Source organism: Cheilinus undulatus, linkage group 3 (genome assembly GCF_018320785.1).
Source record: "Cheilinus undulatus linkage group 3, ASM1832078v1, whole genome shotgun sequence".
In the NCBI taxonomy this organism is placed as follows: Eukaryota; Metazoa; Chordata; class Actinopteri; order Labriformes; family Labridae; genus Cheilinus; species Cheilinus undulatus.
The window spans coordinates 30,508,316-30,525,097 of NC_054867.1; the positions used below are offsets into that span (position 1 = coordinate 30,508,316).

The 16,782-nt window shown below is 39.3% G+C and overlaps 3 protein-coding genes across 3 annotated transcripts; 1 reads left to right on the top strand and 2 right to left on the bottom strand.

Moving 5' to 3' along the window:
• Positions 1–982: 982 nt before the first annotated feature.
• Positions 983–6,820, bottom strand: atad3 (ATPase family AAA domain containing 3). The gene is made up of 16 exons (XM_041816665.1): positions 6,529–6,820; positions 5,959–6,035; positions 5,189–5,290; positions 5,019–5,078; positions 4,864–4,933; positions 4,603–4,768; positions 4,324–4,393; positions 3,460–3,615; positions 3,301–3,357; positions 3,088–3,213; positions 2,871–2,995; positions 2,701–2,752; positions 2,522–2,592; positions 2,203–2,370; positions 1,811–1,919; positions 983–1,708 (listed from the first exon to the last, which is right to left on the bottom strand). Exons 1-16 carry the CDS (start codon positions 6,719–6,721, stop codon positions 1,250–1,252), a joined length of 2,061 nt encoding a protein of 686 aa, XP_041672599.1. The 5' UTR covers positions 6,722–6,820; the 3' UTR covers positions 983–1,249.
• Positions 6,821–8,291: 1,471 nt separating this feature from the next.
• Positions 8,292–11,824, bottom strand: mrpl20 (mitochondrial ribosomal protein L20). The gene is made up of 4 exons (XM_041778103.1): positions 11,586–11,824; positions 11,237–11,347; positions 9,351–9,428; positions 8,292–9,258 (listed from the first exon to the last, which is right to left on the bottom strand). Exons 1-4 carry the CDS (start codon positions 11,670–11,672, stop codon positions 9,085–9,087), a joined length of 450 nt encoding a protein of 149 aa, XP_041634037.1. The 5' UTR covers positions 11,673–11,824; the 3' UTR covers positions 8,292–9,084.
• Positions 11,825–12,083: 259 nt separating this feature from the next.
• On the top strand, positions 12,084–16,273 carry sdhb (succinate dehydrogenase complex, subunit B, iron sulfur (Ip)). The gene is made up of 8 exons (XM_041781993.1): positions 12,084–12,222; positions 12,966–13,099; positions 14,171–14,256; positions 14,621–14,757; positions 15,135–15,251; positions 15,343–15,444; positions 15,527–15,649; positions 15,742–16,273. The coding sequence occupies exons 1-8, from the start codon at positions 12,151–12,153 to the stop codon at positions 15,820–15,822; spliced, it is 852 nt and encodes a 283-aa protein (XP_041637927.1). The 5' UTR covers positions 12,084–12,150; the 3' UTR covers positions 15,823–16,273.
• The last annotated feature ends 509 nt before the right edge of the window (positions 16,274–16,782 follow it).

Sequence of the window (16,782 nt, forward strand, 5' to 3'; positions counted from 1 at the left end):
CCTAAATTAACAGCACTGGTAATTATCAAAATCGTTTATGTTTCTGCAATGGTTAATACACCAATATGTAGAAGCTCTTCAACCCAAACGATATTTTAATGCTAAAATATAATTATTATTGTTATCCATAAATTTTCAAATTTACCGATTTACAAAAAACAAAGAAAATAGTAAAGCACATTAATATGTCAAATTATAGTTATTTACTGGCATTCCTGAACAGAAAAAGTAGTTTTAGTGGTTGAATGTTATGCTTGATTAATTTCTGACTTCTCAGAAAAGCCCAGTGAGCTGGCTCAAATTTGGGGGAATTCAGTTTGAAATCCCTCATTCCTGTTCAAAAAGGTAAAACATGGAGAGCTCACTGAAAATGAAAGAGTCCACATTAAAGCACTTTGTGATGCTGGATGGTCTTTGAGACAAATATGACAGGAGGTCTAATATATTTGTCAAGCACTGTATATATGTATTTACCATCTGCCCTCCTAAGTTAACCATGTTTATATACTTATCATAGTACTTGTGGATAACATGTTGCCCAGCTGGAGTTTTATCACGTGGCCCATTTCAAATTTAAGTACAGCTTAGTGCACTTTACTTCGTGGAAGACTCTTCATGTAAAAATGTGAAATACTGAGATCCCATGATAATGGCTGTCTGATCCAACCTAAACCCCTCCTCTCCTTGCCATTATGGCTTACATAATACATCCCTACTTCATTACAGAAAAATAGGGCTATATATGCACATCTATTGTGCTTTACAAAGTTATTACAAGGTCAGAGGTCTATTATTAGCACACAGGATGCCATTTAGGATTTTCAGGTTGAAATAATATTTGAAACCAGATAGATAAATGCAGCTCTCTAAACACAATTTCAACTCAACAGTATTTAACTGTCTATAGATTGCATCTAAACTACACAATGTCAAGATTTTTCCCTTAAAAGTTTGAGAAAAAAAAATCAGGAGTAAATTTGATATAAAAAAGATCCATTTAATCAGTCCAATGGACAGTCTACAGTGCACAACATTTACATACTGTTAACACAGACAGTCTGGCTTCCAGATAAGCACAGTTTTATCCATTAATCCATACATTATATATTAGAGTGACAGAGTCTTAGGAATCAGTTTTGTATTGAAAACTTAATTTTCTTTTTTAACCAGCTGACTTTCATCTTCTGGCACAGACAGTTGAACAGATCTTAAAACATGACCTGTGGACTTATTGAGGAGCTGGACCAAATCAAACTGGAGTTCCATCCTTTGGCAAAGAAACAGGTTTTTCTCCCTTCTCCACCTTGCCGTCAGTGTCAGTAGAGGCAGTAGGCTGGGCTAAACTCTCTGCTGCTGCAGCTTCTGCTTTAAAAGCATCATTAGAGTCCTGTCCACTCTTGCCTTCTGCTGTTTGATCAATGTCTGACAGAGGAGGTGCTATACTTTCACCTTCTTGTTTTGTATCGATCTCAAGGACTGGAGCGATCACCTCCTCAGCTTTAGGTTCTTCACTTAGAGGCAGATTAAAGCCCATTTTACCTCCACTGGCTGTTGCCCCAGCTGGGGGAGGTGTCAGGGTCTTACCCTGAGCCTCTTCCTCTGCATGCAGCCAGTCCATCTTCTGAATGTGCTGCTTGACAGCATCATCAACTCGAGCATCAATCATTGCCTCGGTCAGGACGCCATCTTCAGATGAATATGCTGCCGCCTACAGCAGAAAAACACATTTGTTGTGCGCTTGGGGAATTAAAGTTTTGAAATTGTATTTAACACTGTAATTTGTGGTTAACAATGACCATAGGAAATGTACCTGCCAGGCCACACCAAGCTTAGAGATCTCTCGTCCTGACATGCCATCAGTCCTCTTTGCAATCTCAGAGCACTTTTTACCGTAGTCAAACTGTGCCAGCTTCATCCGCCTGCAAAAAAACCACACATACAGAGCATATAAATGTGAAGGAAAAAGACAAAAGGATTTTTACAACACTTTCTAACCCAGAATGTATCTCAAACTCAAACTGTCTAAATCTAATCTTGACCCAAGTACAACATTTCAGCCACCGGATCAGTTTTATAGATAACACCTTTCATCACAAAGAATTCTTTAATGGACTGAACTCAATTCCTTGTTTTAGCATTCAACCCTAGTATGCAGCGACTTGGCTTAATGCCTTGTTTAGCAGCTGTGGGGAATGTACTCACTGCCTCCCTCCAGTGGCTGGTTCCAGCACATATTTGTCAAAGTACAACCGCACCAGCCTCTCCCTCTCCTCGGGTCCTGGGAGAGCAAAATTCACTATTTCATCTATACGGTCATTTATGGCCCAGTCAAACTGCTCCGGTTGGTTACTGGCCAACACCATCATGAACCTGCAGGAAAAAAAACAAGACATCAAACACCTGTGAGACTTGATGGGGAGTAACTGAGTCATTATAGGCAGCAAGAGATTAAGAGCAGAGCACGGCACATGTAAGGTTTAGTTTTTGGACTAATTTTTTTTGGCAAAGAGGAAATTCATACTTATTGCTCTGTTCTCCAGTGCGATACAAGAATGCATTTAAAGTAGCTCTGAGGTCTTCACTGATCTTCTCCTACAAAACAGAAAGTAAAGATTATGTGTATTTTAAAACATAAAGTAAGGATGAAAAAAATTTACAAACATCCATGGCTTATGGAAAACAAGATTGTTGTAAACTTACAGTGGATCTTTTGCGAAGGAATGCATCAGCTTCATCAACAAAAAGAAGAAGTCTGTAACACAATGGAAACATGCCATCTTTAGTATGTTGTTACTATGTGAATTGGACAGTATTTATATTTGTGTCTGTCATATTATTCTTCTCATCCAATAAGACACCAAGCAGCCTACCCGCGTCTACTCGTGTTTGCCCAGTCAAACACTTTATGCATCGCTGTCACGCCATCACGGCCCATGGGTGCCACATCACCACCAGTCATGATTGCATAGTCCATCCCAGAATGCATTGCCAACTTCTACTCATTATAAAGAGAAAAGCATTAAAGTTAATACAAAGCAGCTCTTTAATAATTTGTTAAATGTGTTTGACAGTAGTCTTAAGGTTTACCTTAGCAAAAAGAGTTTTGCCTGTGCCTGGGGGGCCATACATGAGGATGTTCCTGTACAGGCCATAGTTCTGCCTAGTGTTTCTTGTTGCTATAGCGATGTCACGCACACGCTCTTCCAGGGAAGGCTGAAAGATAACAAACTTGCATTTACATCAAGTCCACACTAAACACTGCAAAGAATGCCACATGCATTTCTCAAGATCTTCGCTTACACTTAGCACAACTCCCTCAAGGGCATCCTGAGGTTTGCTCCTCAGCCGTTTAACTGTCTGCAGGGTTTAAAAAAAAGGATCAAAAAAGGTGTGATTGGCCATTTCAGGATTTTCAGATATCAATAGTGAGGAAGGCTGTGTTGATTCCTGCTTGGCTACCTTGACTGGATGCTTGATTGCCTCTCCCACCGTGAATCGGGATGTTTCTCGCACCAGTGAAGGCTTCCCTAGCCTTGCCTCGACATAGCGACCTGCCACTGCTGTTGCATTTCGGGCTGAATAAACTCCCACAGCTAAAAGGGTCAGACCTGCCACCTGGTGGAGTGATCCAACAGTTACACAATCAGAATTCAAGTAGTATGCACTGAAAAACTAAGCAAGCACTTAAATAAAAAAAACCTTCACTTTTGCCCACACCAGCAAATAAATATTTATATTACTTTTGTCTAATGGAAATTATTATTCAAGGTCTTACATAACTATAGTAAAATATGCCATAGAAGAAGGATGATTATTGCTGGAAGTTCTTTTTATTACAGTAATAGAGTAGCATTACCTGTGTGATTTGGGTTATATGGCATTTATAACCACAAGGTGGCCATGAGTAAATGTGATTGGTTGCTGTAAGTTTATTCTTGTAACTGTAGTCAGGACATAGATTTTGGCTGTATGTGATGCAGCATCCTGTCAAAATGTTTAAAGTAATCAGCCAATGTCCTTGATGTCTTAAATATGTATTTTTATTTATATATATCCTTGAGTAGGTGTATTTAGAGCATCCAGGTGTGGAGAGTCATGGTTACAGCCTAAATGAGTAAAAGGTTATCATGAGTTATGATAAGCTTATCAGGGGTTGTTTAAGTGCAGCAGGACAGCACTGAAGACCCTGGTGTAGAATGTACAACAATGTTTTTAGGCAGTTTGTGAAGCACTTTGTAACCTTGTTAAGCAAAGTGCTACTCAAACAAAAGTTATTACTATTACTATTATTAATCTAAACATAAATGGAAACAGATGTCTCACTGTGGCTGTGACTTTGTCCCAGTCTGACACAAAGGCTCTGAATCCTTCTCCAAACACAGCACCAGCAGTCCTGAAAGTAAAAACCAGTTTGAACTGTCAGAACGCCTCTGAGCTGTTTACAATTGAGTATCCAGTTAGGTAGCACACAAAACTGACCATTCCTGTTAAATTTTGTCATGTTATTTGTTTTATAAAGTTGTTAAATTATTCAGGAAGCCCCAAACTTCCACCATCATAAATGATGTAGTCACAAACATTAAATGAGTCAGTGTGTCTTACTTTATGGACTCTAGGACAGTCTGTCTGTGCTCTGCCGCCTTCAGTCTGATCTGCTCGCGGATGATATCGGCGTTCTCCCTCTCCACACGGGCTCTTGCTTTAGACTCCGCCTCTATACGTAGGAGCTCGTTCTTGTGCCTCAGCTCCATCTCATGCTCTATCGTTGCTGTAAAGACCAGGGGATATAACAAAAACATGAGCGGACATTTCCAGCATCTTCCCTATGTGATCCTGTCATTAATGTTACAGTCAAAGTCGCACCTTTCCTCATGGCCTCTTGCTTCTGAACGGACTCTTCTTGTTTGCGGAGGTTCTCCTCATTCAGGGCTTGCTGTTGAAAAATACTACGGTCATTATTTTGATACCCAGTCTCATTTTTAAGCATTTAAGACTTAAAATCTGACAGACTCCTTCACCTGTTGCCTTAGTTGGTCCTCATATCTCTGCCTGGCAAGCTTGTCTTGATATTGAGCTCTCTGTGAAGGGACAGAAGACAGGTAACCTACAGCTCAAATCAGTCTAGTTCACTTTTGCAACACATTTCTGATTGTTCTTCACTTTAAGAGAAAGTTATTTCTCTTCTTACTGCTTGATGCTGCTTGGTCTCCTCATTTAGAGTTTTCCTCCTCTCCTCTGCCTGGATTCGGATCTGGTCGCCTTTGAGCTGCTCGAGTGCTGCTTCGTACTCCTGTAGGAAAAGAGGACGCCATATATTTCTTCACAATTAACCTTTCTGCAACATTATAAAGATGGTAAAGCAAAAAAATCCTTAAAGAGGTACAGAGGTTTATATAAATGAGGCTTCATTCAGCTAAAATTGAAAGAATGCTGAAAGGAAATGAAAATAAATACATTTATATTCACTCTTGCCTTATTTTGACAAACTCTCCATATATATAGTTATATATATCAGCCCCCTTGTGACTGCAATTCATTCACATGTAACAAAAATTCACTGGAATATAATGACAATATAATATAATGAGCTGTACATCTTAAGCATTCATAGTACTGTTTAATCCAAATACAGAAAAAATATCTAATTATTATCATATTAATGCATATATACTAAAGAATCTCCTCTATAATAGAAATTATGACTTTCTCTCTTTAAACTGCTGCAAAAACAAAAAACCCCTGAAAGGTTGAATTATTATCTTATTATATATCACATTATAACTGACTATTATATTGACTCTGAAGCACAGACTCCAACTATCCAGTCACAATGCAACATCCCTCTGCATCATTCGCCTTCCAGGAAACAGCATCAACATTAACTTGTTATAACTAATGTAAACTAACAATGATATGTTGTCCTGAAGCAGATCAAAATAGAAACAGTGTATGTGATACCTTCATTTTGGTCTGATGCTCCATCTGAGTGGTCTGCTCCTGCATTCGAGCCAAATCCAGAGCTTCTTTGGCATGTCCTGAATGGACAAGAGTGAGGATGGCACACAAGTTAAAGGTATTATAGATTTCTAATGAACATGTCAAATGTCAGCCGTGCCTCCAACCACGCTGTCATTTTATTCCTAGGTCTATATGAGAAGAACAGAACCACTTAAATAAACCATGATAGAAAAAGATACCTTTACAGGATTGTTTAGCATGTGAACATCGGATGTTGCAACCTGAATTAACCTTTGAACCCTGCCTGCAAGTTTGAATGAAGGTGAGATCAGGACAGCCTAGTTCCTCTGAACAGTGGTCAAGTTCAAAGGACAGGATAAAATACTGATGTGAAGCTGCATGCTATGAGTATGTGGCTCATTATCTCAGATGTTGCATCACTGAGGAGACCACCACCATGGACCAGAGAGGAGCTGGATGCGGGTTTATCCTCTCCAGTTCTGCTGTCATGACATAAACTTAGAGAAACCTCAACTCATGTGAGTCTTACCTGCCTTCTCAAACACTTACGAGACTTGTCGAGCTCCTTGGCCGCCTGAGCAGCCCGCTCCAGCCCGGTGGGATCGAAGTTGCTCCATTTGTCCTTGGGTTTATCTCCGCCGCCACTGGAGCCTCCGGCGGGCGGTTGTGGCGGTGGAGGCGGTACCGGGAGCCCGGGAGGCACTTCGGGCTGTCCCTTATTCAGACCGAACAGCCACGACATTGTAAAAAGAATAAACAAGATACAGTTTATCCGGTTCTGTGTGGTGCAAGAAGCAGCAGCTGCTACAGAACTGTCACTGCACTTCCTTCACACGCGTGTCACGCCGCAATCTTCTGCGCGTGCGTAGCAGAGAGGCTGAAAAACCACAATGTTGATTGGTTCGCGACTAGTACTCCTTTTTCCTATTGGCTAGTTCGACAGCTCGGTTCAATAGAGGTCATTCCTGTAGTCCCACCCTAAATTAAAGGGTCATAGAGTACTCACAATTCATAAGAAAGAGCCGGTGACTTTGGGTTGCATCAGTTTGTTTCTTATAATTCATTTGTAACCGACATTGCCGCGTCACTCACTTCTCACTTTTGTAGCATTTATTAGAAATACATGTTGGAAGACTAAATTGTTCTCAGTGCTTCTCAAATGCTGCTAATAGGATAAATACAGGCGCATGTGAAAAAAGGAATATGTTAAAGTTCATTTTTTGTCCTGGATCTAATTCAAAAGGAGAAACTTCCATATATTCTATATTCATCTCATACAAAGTGAAATATTTCAAGGTTTTTTTTGTTTGTTTTTATCTTGATGATTACAGCCTTTAGCCCTAAAAAATCCACTTATTCCAAAACATTAAAATATTGTGGAAAGGTCCAATATGTAAGGTTTACGGTGCATTTATTCCCCCATTCTGCTTTAGTACACACAACTGAAATCATGGGGAAGACCTGGCAATAATCTATAAGACAATCGATGACGCCCTTCACAAGGAGGATAAGCCACACAGAAGGTCACTGCTGAAAGGGCAGGCTGTTCCCAGAGGCTGTATCAAAGCATTTTCATGAAAAGTTGACTGGAAGGGCAAAGCATGGTGAGAAAAGGTCTTCAAGCAACACCCATGAACTCAACCTTCAAAAGATGGTCAAACAAAGCAGATTCAAGAATTTAGGAGAGCTTCACGTGGAGTGGACTGAGGCTGAAGTCAGTGTATCAAGAGCCACCACACACAGATGGGTCCAGCTCCTCATCTGGACTAAGGAGAAAAATAACTGGAACATTACTCTGTGGTCTCAAGTCCTGTTTTCAGATGAAAGTAAATTTTGCATCTCATTTGGAAATTAAGGACCCAGAGTCTGTTGAAAGAAAGATGGGGGATACCAGACTCAACAATACAGATAAGCTGAAGGCTGCTGTCAGAGAAAGCTGGGCTTCATAACACCCCATCAGTGCCACAGACTGATTGGCTCCATGTCATGTCACATACAGTAATTTGTGCAAGAGCAGCTCCAACCAATTACTGAATGCATAAATGAGCATTCTTTTCCAGGTCAACATTTCTAGTATTATAAATCTAAAAACATGAAGTTTTACCAGCAATTAAATCACAGGAAAATAATTAACTTTCTCATGATATCATTTTTTTTTATCCACCTGTATGTTTATGCACCTTTTGTTTCTTGTATGCAAAAATAACATCTGAAGAGACACAGCAGTCAACTAAAGCTGCAGATGTCTATTGTAAAATAAAATACCTCTGGAGGTTGAATCCTTATGATTAAAAATGAAAGCTGACAAAACATTTATCAAAAATGTTTAATGAAATAAACATTCATAGAAGACCACAACAAATGATACATTATATATATTTACACTCAGTGAAAGTTGTTGCATAATTACGCTTGATGTGTATTTTCTTACAGTCCTTTCAAAAAGAAATCTCAGTCACAATCAGCAGCTTCAACCTAACAAAGCTGACAAAACACATGGAGATTATTGAAGGGTATTGTTGACATCACATCATTTATCACAAAACTGTAGGACCAATGTGTATTTATAGGTACAACAGCAGCTGGAAACCTCTGTGGTTCACATGATGGAGATGTCAGATTGGAATAATCGAAACAGTGGCAGGTAAGTCTTTGTGGAAAAACAATTGCTATAGTGGTAAAAGTCAGCCATCTTGGATAATGGTTATGTCTTTCTGTTATGAGTGAAGAAAATACTCTTTAATCTACTCATTAGATGTGAGTTTTTCTAATCATAGATTTCACATGGGAAATCATTTTGTTATGAACTTTTCACATTGCATAATAGCAGGAAAAAGTCATAAAAATGTATGGGTGCGAGGTGTCATAGTGAATGGAGAAAATGTACAGGATCAAGGACTGCTGGAGTGCCCTTGAATAAGATATCACATCTCTTCTAACGACTGGTGTCTCATCTCTCAGACAAGAGAAAAGCCGGTTTTCATTAGATAACCAGTATGGGAATAAACAATCTAAAGGTTTATGAGTTTCTTTGACTGCAAACATTTCCACAACCAAGACCACTGCTCCAAAACCACATAACAATCATGACCCGTATAAAGCCCTTTACTGCAGCAAAACAACACGAGATAAAACACCAGGAGGCTCTTTGCCGTCACCCAACGCTGCGCGGAAGCCTTCCTGCTGCCGAGCCCTCGCCAACTTTGCAAGTGAGAGGAACGACCGAGGTTCTGTGATGGCTAGGTCGGAGATCACACGTCGGTTGAGCTGAACACTGCTCTGTATAAAGAAAAGAGACAGTGTGTTATAAACTGGTAAAGGTGAAGAGACAGCACATTTAACACAGAGCGCCAGCATTCAACAACACTAACCTTAGCGAGGTTGTGCATGAGGACGGGGTACTTCATGCCATGCTCTCTTGATGCTGCTGCAATGCGTGTGATCCAGAGCTACAGTGAAGAGGGCAAAAAACAAATGTCAGCTTATCCACCTTCATAAAGAATACTTTACCCATCTGCAATAAGGTCATGAAATGCATCAGAATTTAAGTACCCTAGAGCACAGATTGGAGCAGTTTCCCAACCTTTTCAAAATGTAACCTATTAGAACTATTCATTATTAATAATAACATTAACAGAACATTTTAAACAAAGAGGGAATGCTTGAATTATTTTAAACTATGTGGGATACAGAACAGGTGGAATAATCAGTGTTAGAATACAAAATCAAACAGTTACCTCAAGTGTCCTTTTAACAATGTCAGAACTCTACTCTCATGTTCTAGGTGTGTTAGTTTTGTTCATATACTATTTAGCCAGTACTCCTTCAAAAGTATGTCTGACATTTAAATAATAATCATTAAGAAACAATGTTTGTTTTTTTTGTTTGTTTTTGTTTTTGTTTTTTTTTATTGAAGGCGTTTGTTTGCATGGTTGCTTGCCTGCTTACCAACCAGTTCTTAATTGGACAACTTTATTAATCAAACAATTAGAAAATTATTCCATGATTATGGACACAGAGGTGGACTTTACTATTAGGCAAAGGTAGACCATTGCTTGGAGGCCTGGACTAGGAGCCCAATGAAGAATTCATTCCACACTTTCCCCTGCAGCAGCCAGCATTCACACTTAAGTGTATTTTATCCAAACTAACTTTACTTGACTATAATATTCTAGTACTTTTTCACCTCTTGTAATGATAGCCACTTTCTGAAAAGTTTTATTTGGTAAAACATGACCCAAAAGAAAAAAAAGTCTAAATTAGAACCTTTTTCTTTAAATAAATGGTCTTTTTTTTTCTATTGCAATAAACATGAAAACTTAGTATTTATGTAGCTCTAATGTACTTTGGTTACCAGATGTCTGTTTAGTCTCCAAATAGACATTTTAAAATATTCCTGTATTTTTTACACAAAAACACTGCTAAGCTGTCACTTTTAGTTCGTATTGCATCAAATGTTAACTTGAATATAATCAAGCATATGGCAATGTGGTCATTAAATTTCTAAGTTAAAATACCACAGCCAGACTTAATAACATTTAACAGAGTTAAATAAAACAAAATATTGACAGCATTAGAGGACTGTAAAAATGAATTTAAAATGAAATATAAATCAGACTATGAGATTTTATAAATACAGTAATTTATGTTATAGTTTCTTGAGTGTGTGCATTTGTTTAACTGTTGCTGTGTGAAGACTAATTAAAAAATAATTTAAGAGTAGCTTTTTTTTTTTTTAATATATATATAATTAAGGGTGCTTTCACACTAGGGGCCGAGTGCACTTGAGCCCAAAGTCCGGTTCGTTTTGGTAGTGTGAATGCAAACGAACCGCGCCCGGGCCCGGGCCCACTTGGGGAGGTGGTCTCAGGCGTGATTCAGGTGGACTCTGGCATGGTTAGGAAGAGATGTGAATGCAACTGCGCTCGGATACGGGACAGAGCGTCATATCAGCTTTATGACGTCATCGTAAAAAACTTCTTTCAACAGCGCGGCAATTTATTCACATTTTTCTAATGTGAAAGCACCCTAAGAATTTAAAAAGGGGAGCACAATGGATGTAAAGGGCCCTAGTGCATGTGTTTGCCTTCAGCCCCAAATTGCTACGTCCGCCACTGTATGAACAATACCCCAATCACTCCCTCTAAATGCAATGCCTAAGTCTTAGCCATGTGTTTCTTGTAGAGGATGACGTGCGCTATAAATCATTTAATAATCCTACCAGTTGTATAACTGGATTACGACATCTGTGCCTTACCGTTCTCATGTTCCGTTTCTTCAGTGTCCGAGCTTTAGTTGCGTATACAAATGCTCTTCTGACAGCCCGGACAGCCAGACTGTAACAGCGGTTCTTTCTGCCTCTGAAGTGCTGTGAACAGGAGAGATGACATAAATAGGGATGGTCATTACTGCTGCTCCTACTAGATTAGGATGATGGGGTTCATACCATAACGAACTAAGCAACATGCATCATCTCTCAGCAAAATTAGCATATGACGCAACAAATATCTTGACCAAAACATATTGATATAAACTACCAAGCACACTATACGAAACATCACAGCATTTAGCCGCTTCCATGTCAGGAAATAGCCTAGACCACTTACCCTTGCATGCTTGAGAAGTTCTTGGACTTTCCAGTATCTGTCGGGTCCACGGCTTCTGATCCAACAAGGCAGCGTCAGGAATACCATGGCTACTTCTTAAGAAAAACTGCACCCACCGTCTCTAGTTAAGTCAACTGAAGTACAACATTAAGCGAAGTTAGGCCGGCTTTCCTTCTGAAGATTCTCGATGTTATGAGTACTAGTCCACACGTTGTATCACCAATGACAGCGGCACTCGGGGTTTGTTTAATTTAAAAACCTAGACTTCCCCATCCGCACTTCATTATGCACCGCCCGGTTTTTCTAAAATATAAAAGCAATGGAGCCATCAGCATCGGGATTAAAACAAACGTGTTTAAAAATGAGCATGGATGAATGTGATTAGAGAGGTAGTGCGTTTTTACATTTTAAGTCAAACAACCCCCGAAACTCTTCTGTGTGAGTGTCTACAGCGGGACACCGGCAGACGTCGTCCAATAAAACGTTCGCCCCCAAACAGAGCTGTGACGCAGTTACTGTGGAGGATGCTGGGATTGCAGGCGTTGGAGGTCAGAGAAAATCCAAAATGTCGGTTGCTGGCCTGACGTCCTTGAGCCGCTGTGGTGTTTTGGCATTTCGCTCCCCCGCTGGACTGGTGGTACGTCTATAAACCGTCAGAACAACCCAAGAGAGTTTATTAGCCGTTAATGGTACCTAGTGTTTCTATCGGGCGGGGTGTATTCTCTCAGTAGGGCCACCGTCACAGCTCTGCACACTGCTGTTTGACAGCGGAGGGCTGCGTCTATACCCTGGAGTCCAGCCACTAGCTATGTAGTAAGCTAATAGGTAGCTTCAGTTGCAGTAAACAATCGTTAGACAGCTAGGCTTTTACCTTGTTTATCTCTGCGTGTGTATGGGAATTGGGCTATCAAAGTTCATTTTTCAAACCTAACGTGATAAGAGGGAGGTCAAAGAAGCATAAAACCATCTCAGTCCATTTAAGCATAATGTACTAAACAACTGGTAATTATCAAGTTAAAACAAATTACTTGTTAAAATGATGTTAATAACTTAATGTGTCAGGTAAAAGTGTTGCCATCTTGTTTAGTCTAGTGTTTAATTTTGGGGTTATTTAAGGTCATGTATGATGCTATTGATAATAAGCTGTAAGTGTTTTTTAAAGGGCCACTAATGTGGCAGCATCTTTGTGGTGATCACTGAGCGGTTTTAATCATCAATAACACAATGTCTGATATTTGGAAATGTTAGACTTAGATATTCTGATGAGATACCCAGCTACTACTGATGGATTCAAAGTGAATCTAAAAGCAATTTTCTATATAGCAGTGTGCAATGAAAAGAGTAGCATATCAGTAATAAAACATTTCTCCCTGCTCTCAGGCAGTGCGATATGCCCAAACAGCAGCAGCTCCTGCAGCACAACCAAGAATAAAGAAGTTCCAGATATACAGATGGGACCCAGACACTCCAGGGGACAAACCCCGCATGCAGACCTATGAGATTGACCTCAATGCGTAGGTGTCATAGTTTCCTCTCTTCCATCATGCTGTGTATGTGATTACTAGCTACTAACTCATAAGAAAGGACACGTTCATGCACTGATATCAGAAGATGATGGTTGGGGGAAGCTGAATTGATCATTTTCTAACTTGAGGCAATTGCATTCATTTCATGATATCTTGTTGAATTAAAAGATAAATAGATTTAAAATCTTTAGCAAGCATTTATTCAAAAACATTAATTATGTGTGGCCATTGTTGGTAGGACTATGATTTTAGTTAGGGGAAGAAAAGAGGACTTCTTTAGGTTAGACATTAACATCTACTCTAATCCCTGCATGTTGTCTGTAATGTGTACTGAGAATAATGCCATTTTACGACACTGCCATTTGGGGATTATGTTCAACTGTTTTGCTAAGGTTAATCCTTTAAAGAATGTTAAAGAAGTACCCAAACCCATTATCAAACATTACTGTCAAACTGGCAGCATTTTTAGCACAACTGTTTCTATTAGTTAGTGTCCTAAGCCTTTATCTGACCATTTTTCTAGCAGTCTCAGCTCACTTCCTCATTCTGTGACTTAGTCACAAAAATCAGTTTTGCTATCTGTTTCTAAAGCACTTCTTGATGGTTAAAAAGGAGTTTAAAGTACACTGCTCCTGTGTCTTGAGGAGCTGGTCTCTTTAAATCTTTTCAAAGGCATTAGAGGAAGATGCATCAGGTTGTAGATGTTTTTGATTGATGACGTTCTGCTCTGTAACTCAGGATTTGGTATCTCTGTGATCGTAACGTCCCTGTTTTTATTTCTGTGTCTTTGATAATTGTGCTGCTGCTTTACATGGCCAGGACACTCCTTAAATGAGATCTCAATGAGGTTTTCTGGGTTGAATAAATGTAAATATATTAATAAATAAACTTCTGACAAAATAACACTAAAATCTAAAAAAAACAAACTTTAAAAAAATCATGTTTATGTAAAACCCTTCCTTGGATTTTCTTTGTAAAATCAAACACATCAGGCATGCCTCCTTTACAGCTTCCTTTCTTGTCTTTTTTAATAACCATCCTATTTTTTCTGATGTTCAGTTGTGGCCCAATGGTTCTTGACGCCTTGATCAAGATTAAAAATGAGATGGACTCCACTCTGACCTTTCGCCGCTCCTGCAGAGAAGGTCAGACACATAGAAGTTCGATTTTATACTAGAAAAGTATTTTATCAGATATGCATCAGGATTCTATGAGAGTAGTTGTACAGTTAAATAGATTAGGACAACTGTCGAGTCAGCAGTCTTTCCTATGAATGCAGCTGTGTATGCTGAACCAGAGTGAGAGAATAAAGGCTCAGAAAACCTTTGCAGGTGTTTTATGTAAATTAGAGCTGTTTAAGGACTATGTTAGTCCAGAATATGTACATTTTTCCCTTCTCTCAAGTTTTTGACCTTGTGCATGATATTCATTTTTTTAATATGCACCTGAACCGTCCTATTTTAAAAATCCTATTCTAATCTTTCATTGTTTTTTTTTTTTGGAATGCAGGTATTTGTGGATCCTGTGCGATGAACATTAATGGAGGAAACACACTTGCATGTCTCAACAAGATCGACACTAACATTAGCAAGCCAACCAAGATATACCCTCTGCCACATATGTATGTTGTCAAAGACCTTGTACCTGTAAGTAAATATCAGTCCCACCTTGAACACATACCTCAGTGCATATCATGACACCCGGCTTCTCCATCACTTTCTTTTAGTGTGTGTGTCTGTTACAGTGTGAATGCAACAAAGCAAATGTTTATGGAGCCTGTTGGGGTTTAGAATAAGTATTGCATTCTCTTTGATTCAAAGATAAAATTCTGCATTAAAAATATCAGCTAAAGTGACATGTTGCTAATGATTACAGTGGCATAAGATCAGGGCATCTTAAAACCGTCTGCTTCATCTTTGTTGTATATTCCTGACATTTTGTAAACAATATCCTGTGTCAGAACAGTTCTCTTGTTATATTTGTATGCTGATTGGTTTACTTGATTGTACAATTGTGTTACTAGGACATGAGCAACTTCTATGCCCAGTACAAATCTATTGAACCGTACCTGAAGAAGAAGGACGAGTCAATGGAAGGAAAGGAGCAGTACCTGCAGACAGTAGAAGACAGACAAAAACTGGTACGCCACAGCTTTAATTGGTTACACAATGAAGTTCTCAGCATTCAAAGTAACATAAAATAAGAATCCTTTTTTCTTTTCTCCTGTGAAGGATGGGCTGTATGAATGCATCCTGTGTGCCTGCTGCAGCACGAGCTGCCCCAGCTACTGGTGGAATGGAGACAAGTACCTCGGACCTGCTGTGCTCATGCAGGTGTGTGTTAAACATTTATAAATCACTGATCAAATCTGCAAAGGAATGAAAATGTTAAAGGCTACTTTCTATTAACCCTTAGGCATATCGCTGGATGATTGACTCACGAGATGAGTTCACAGAGGAGCGTTTGTCCAAACTGCAGGATCCTTTCTCCCTCTACCGCTGCCACACTATTATGAACTGCACCAAAACCTGCCCCAAGGTAACATATTAGCATATATCTGCATCCACAGAAACACTACGGTACCTTTCTCTTCAGTATTCAGGATATCTCTTGCATGCTTTCTTTCTCAGGGTCTGAACCCAGGCAAAGCAATAGCCGAGATCAAGAAGATGATGGCCACGTACAAGGAGAAGAAAGCTGCTGCCGTCTAAATCCCGGACTTCTTTTTTTTACAACTTTTCCCTCCATAATAAAATCATATATTGATTAAATATTGCTTGTAAAGGTCTGAAAGACCAGTGCACCAAACAACTCCACTACCACCACACATGCGTCATGGGAAGTCTGTGTGAGTGTCGTTGGAGGACTTGGTGTCACACAAACGCACATGTAAAGTATGAATGCTGGAGAGTGTGTGTCCGAGTCTTACATGTACTATAACAGAAGTATTTATCTCCATCTCTACTGTGTGTCTGTGTGTGCACTAGGGAGACTTGATGCTGCATGTTAAAGTAAAAACAAGGTATTTTCTTGTGTGTAAACATTTGTTGCTTAATCAAGTTTGCAGTCAGTTCATGGACATAAAGTTTATATTTTTCCTCAGATCTTAAAACAAGCCAACAGCAGTCTTTGTTTAAATGCAGAATAAATAGTGAAAATGCCCACAGTTGTCTTCATGGGTAATTATTTGCTGTGACTCAATGTTGGTTTTAATACACGCCTGGTGATAACACTTGGTGACTGTTTTTTCAATGTCCTCTAGATGTCACTGTTGCAAAGAGCCTGTAATGCAACTCAGTTGAAATTCACTATATGGAGAGAAGTATTAAGTTGCATGACCATTACACCAAGAAGGATTGTAAAGGCACTGTATTTAAATACATGTAGATATGGAGTTGGTCACTCTTTTGCAGCTTCCACTTTTCTTTCCACAAAATGCTGGAGAGTTTCAATGGGAATCTGTGTCTATTCATTCTGTAGAGCAGCCTTTCCTATTCTTCAGTCTGCAGCTGCAATATTTTAGACCTGAGGATTTTCAGGGGGTCCACCAAAAACCTTCGTAAAACCATAACATGAAACTCAAATATTACCTTTTATTTCTGATGACTGAATCTTACTATCAGGAAATGTCAATGCAAACAGTTTGCTTTCAAATACTTAAACATTATTCA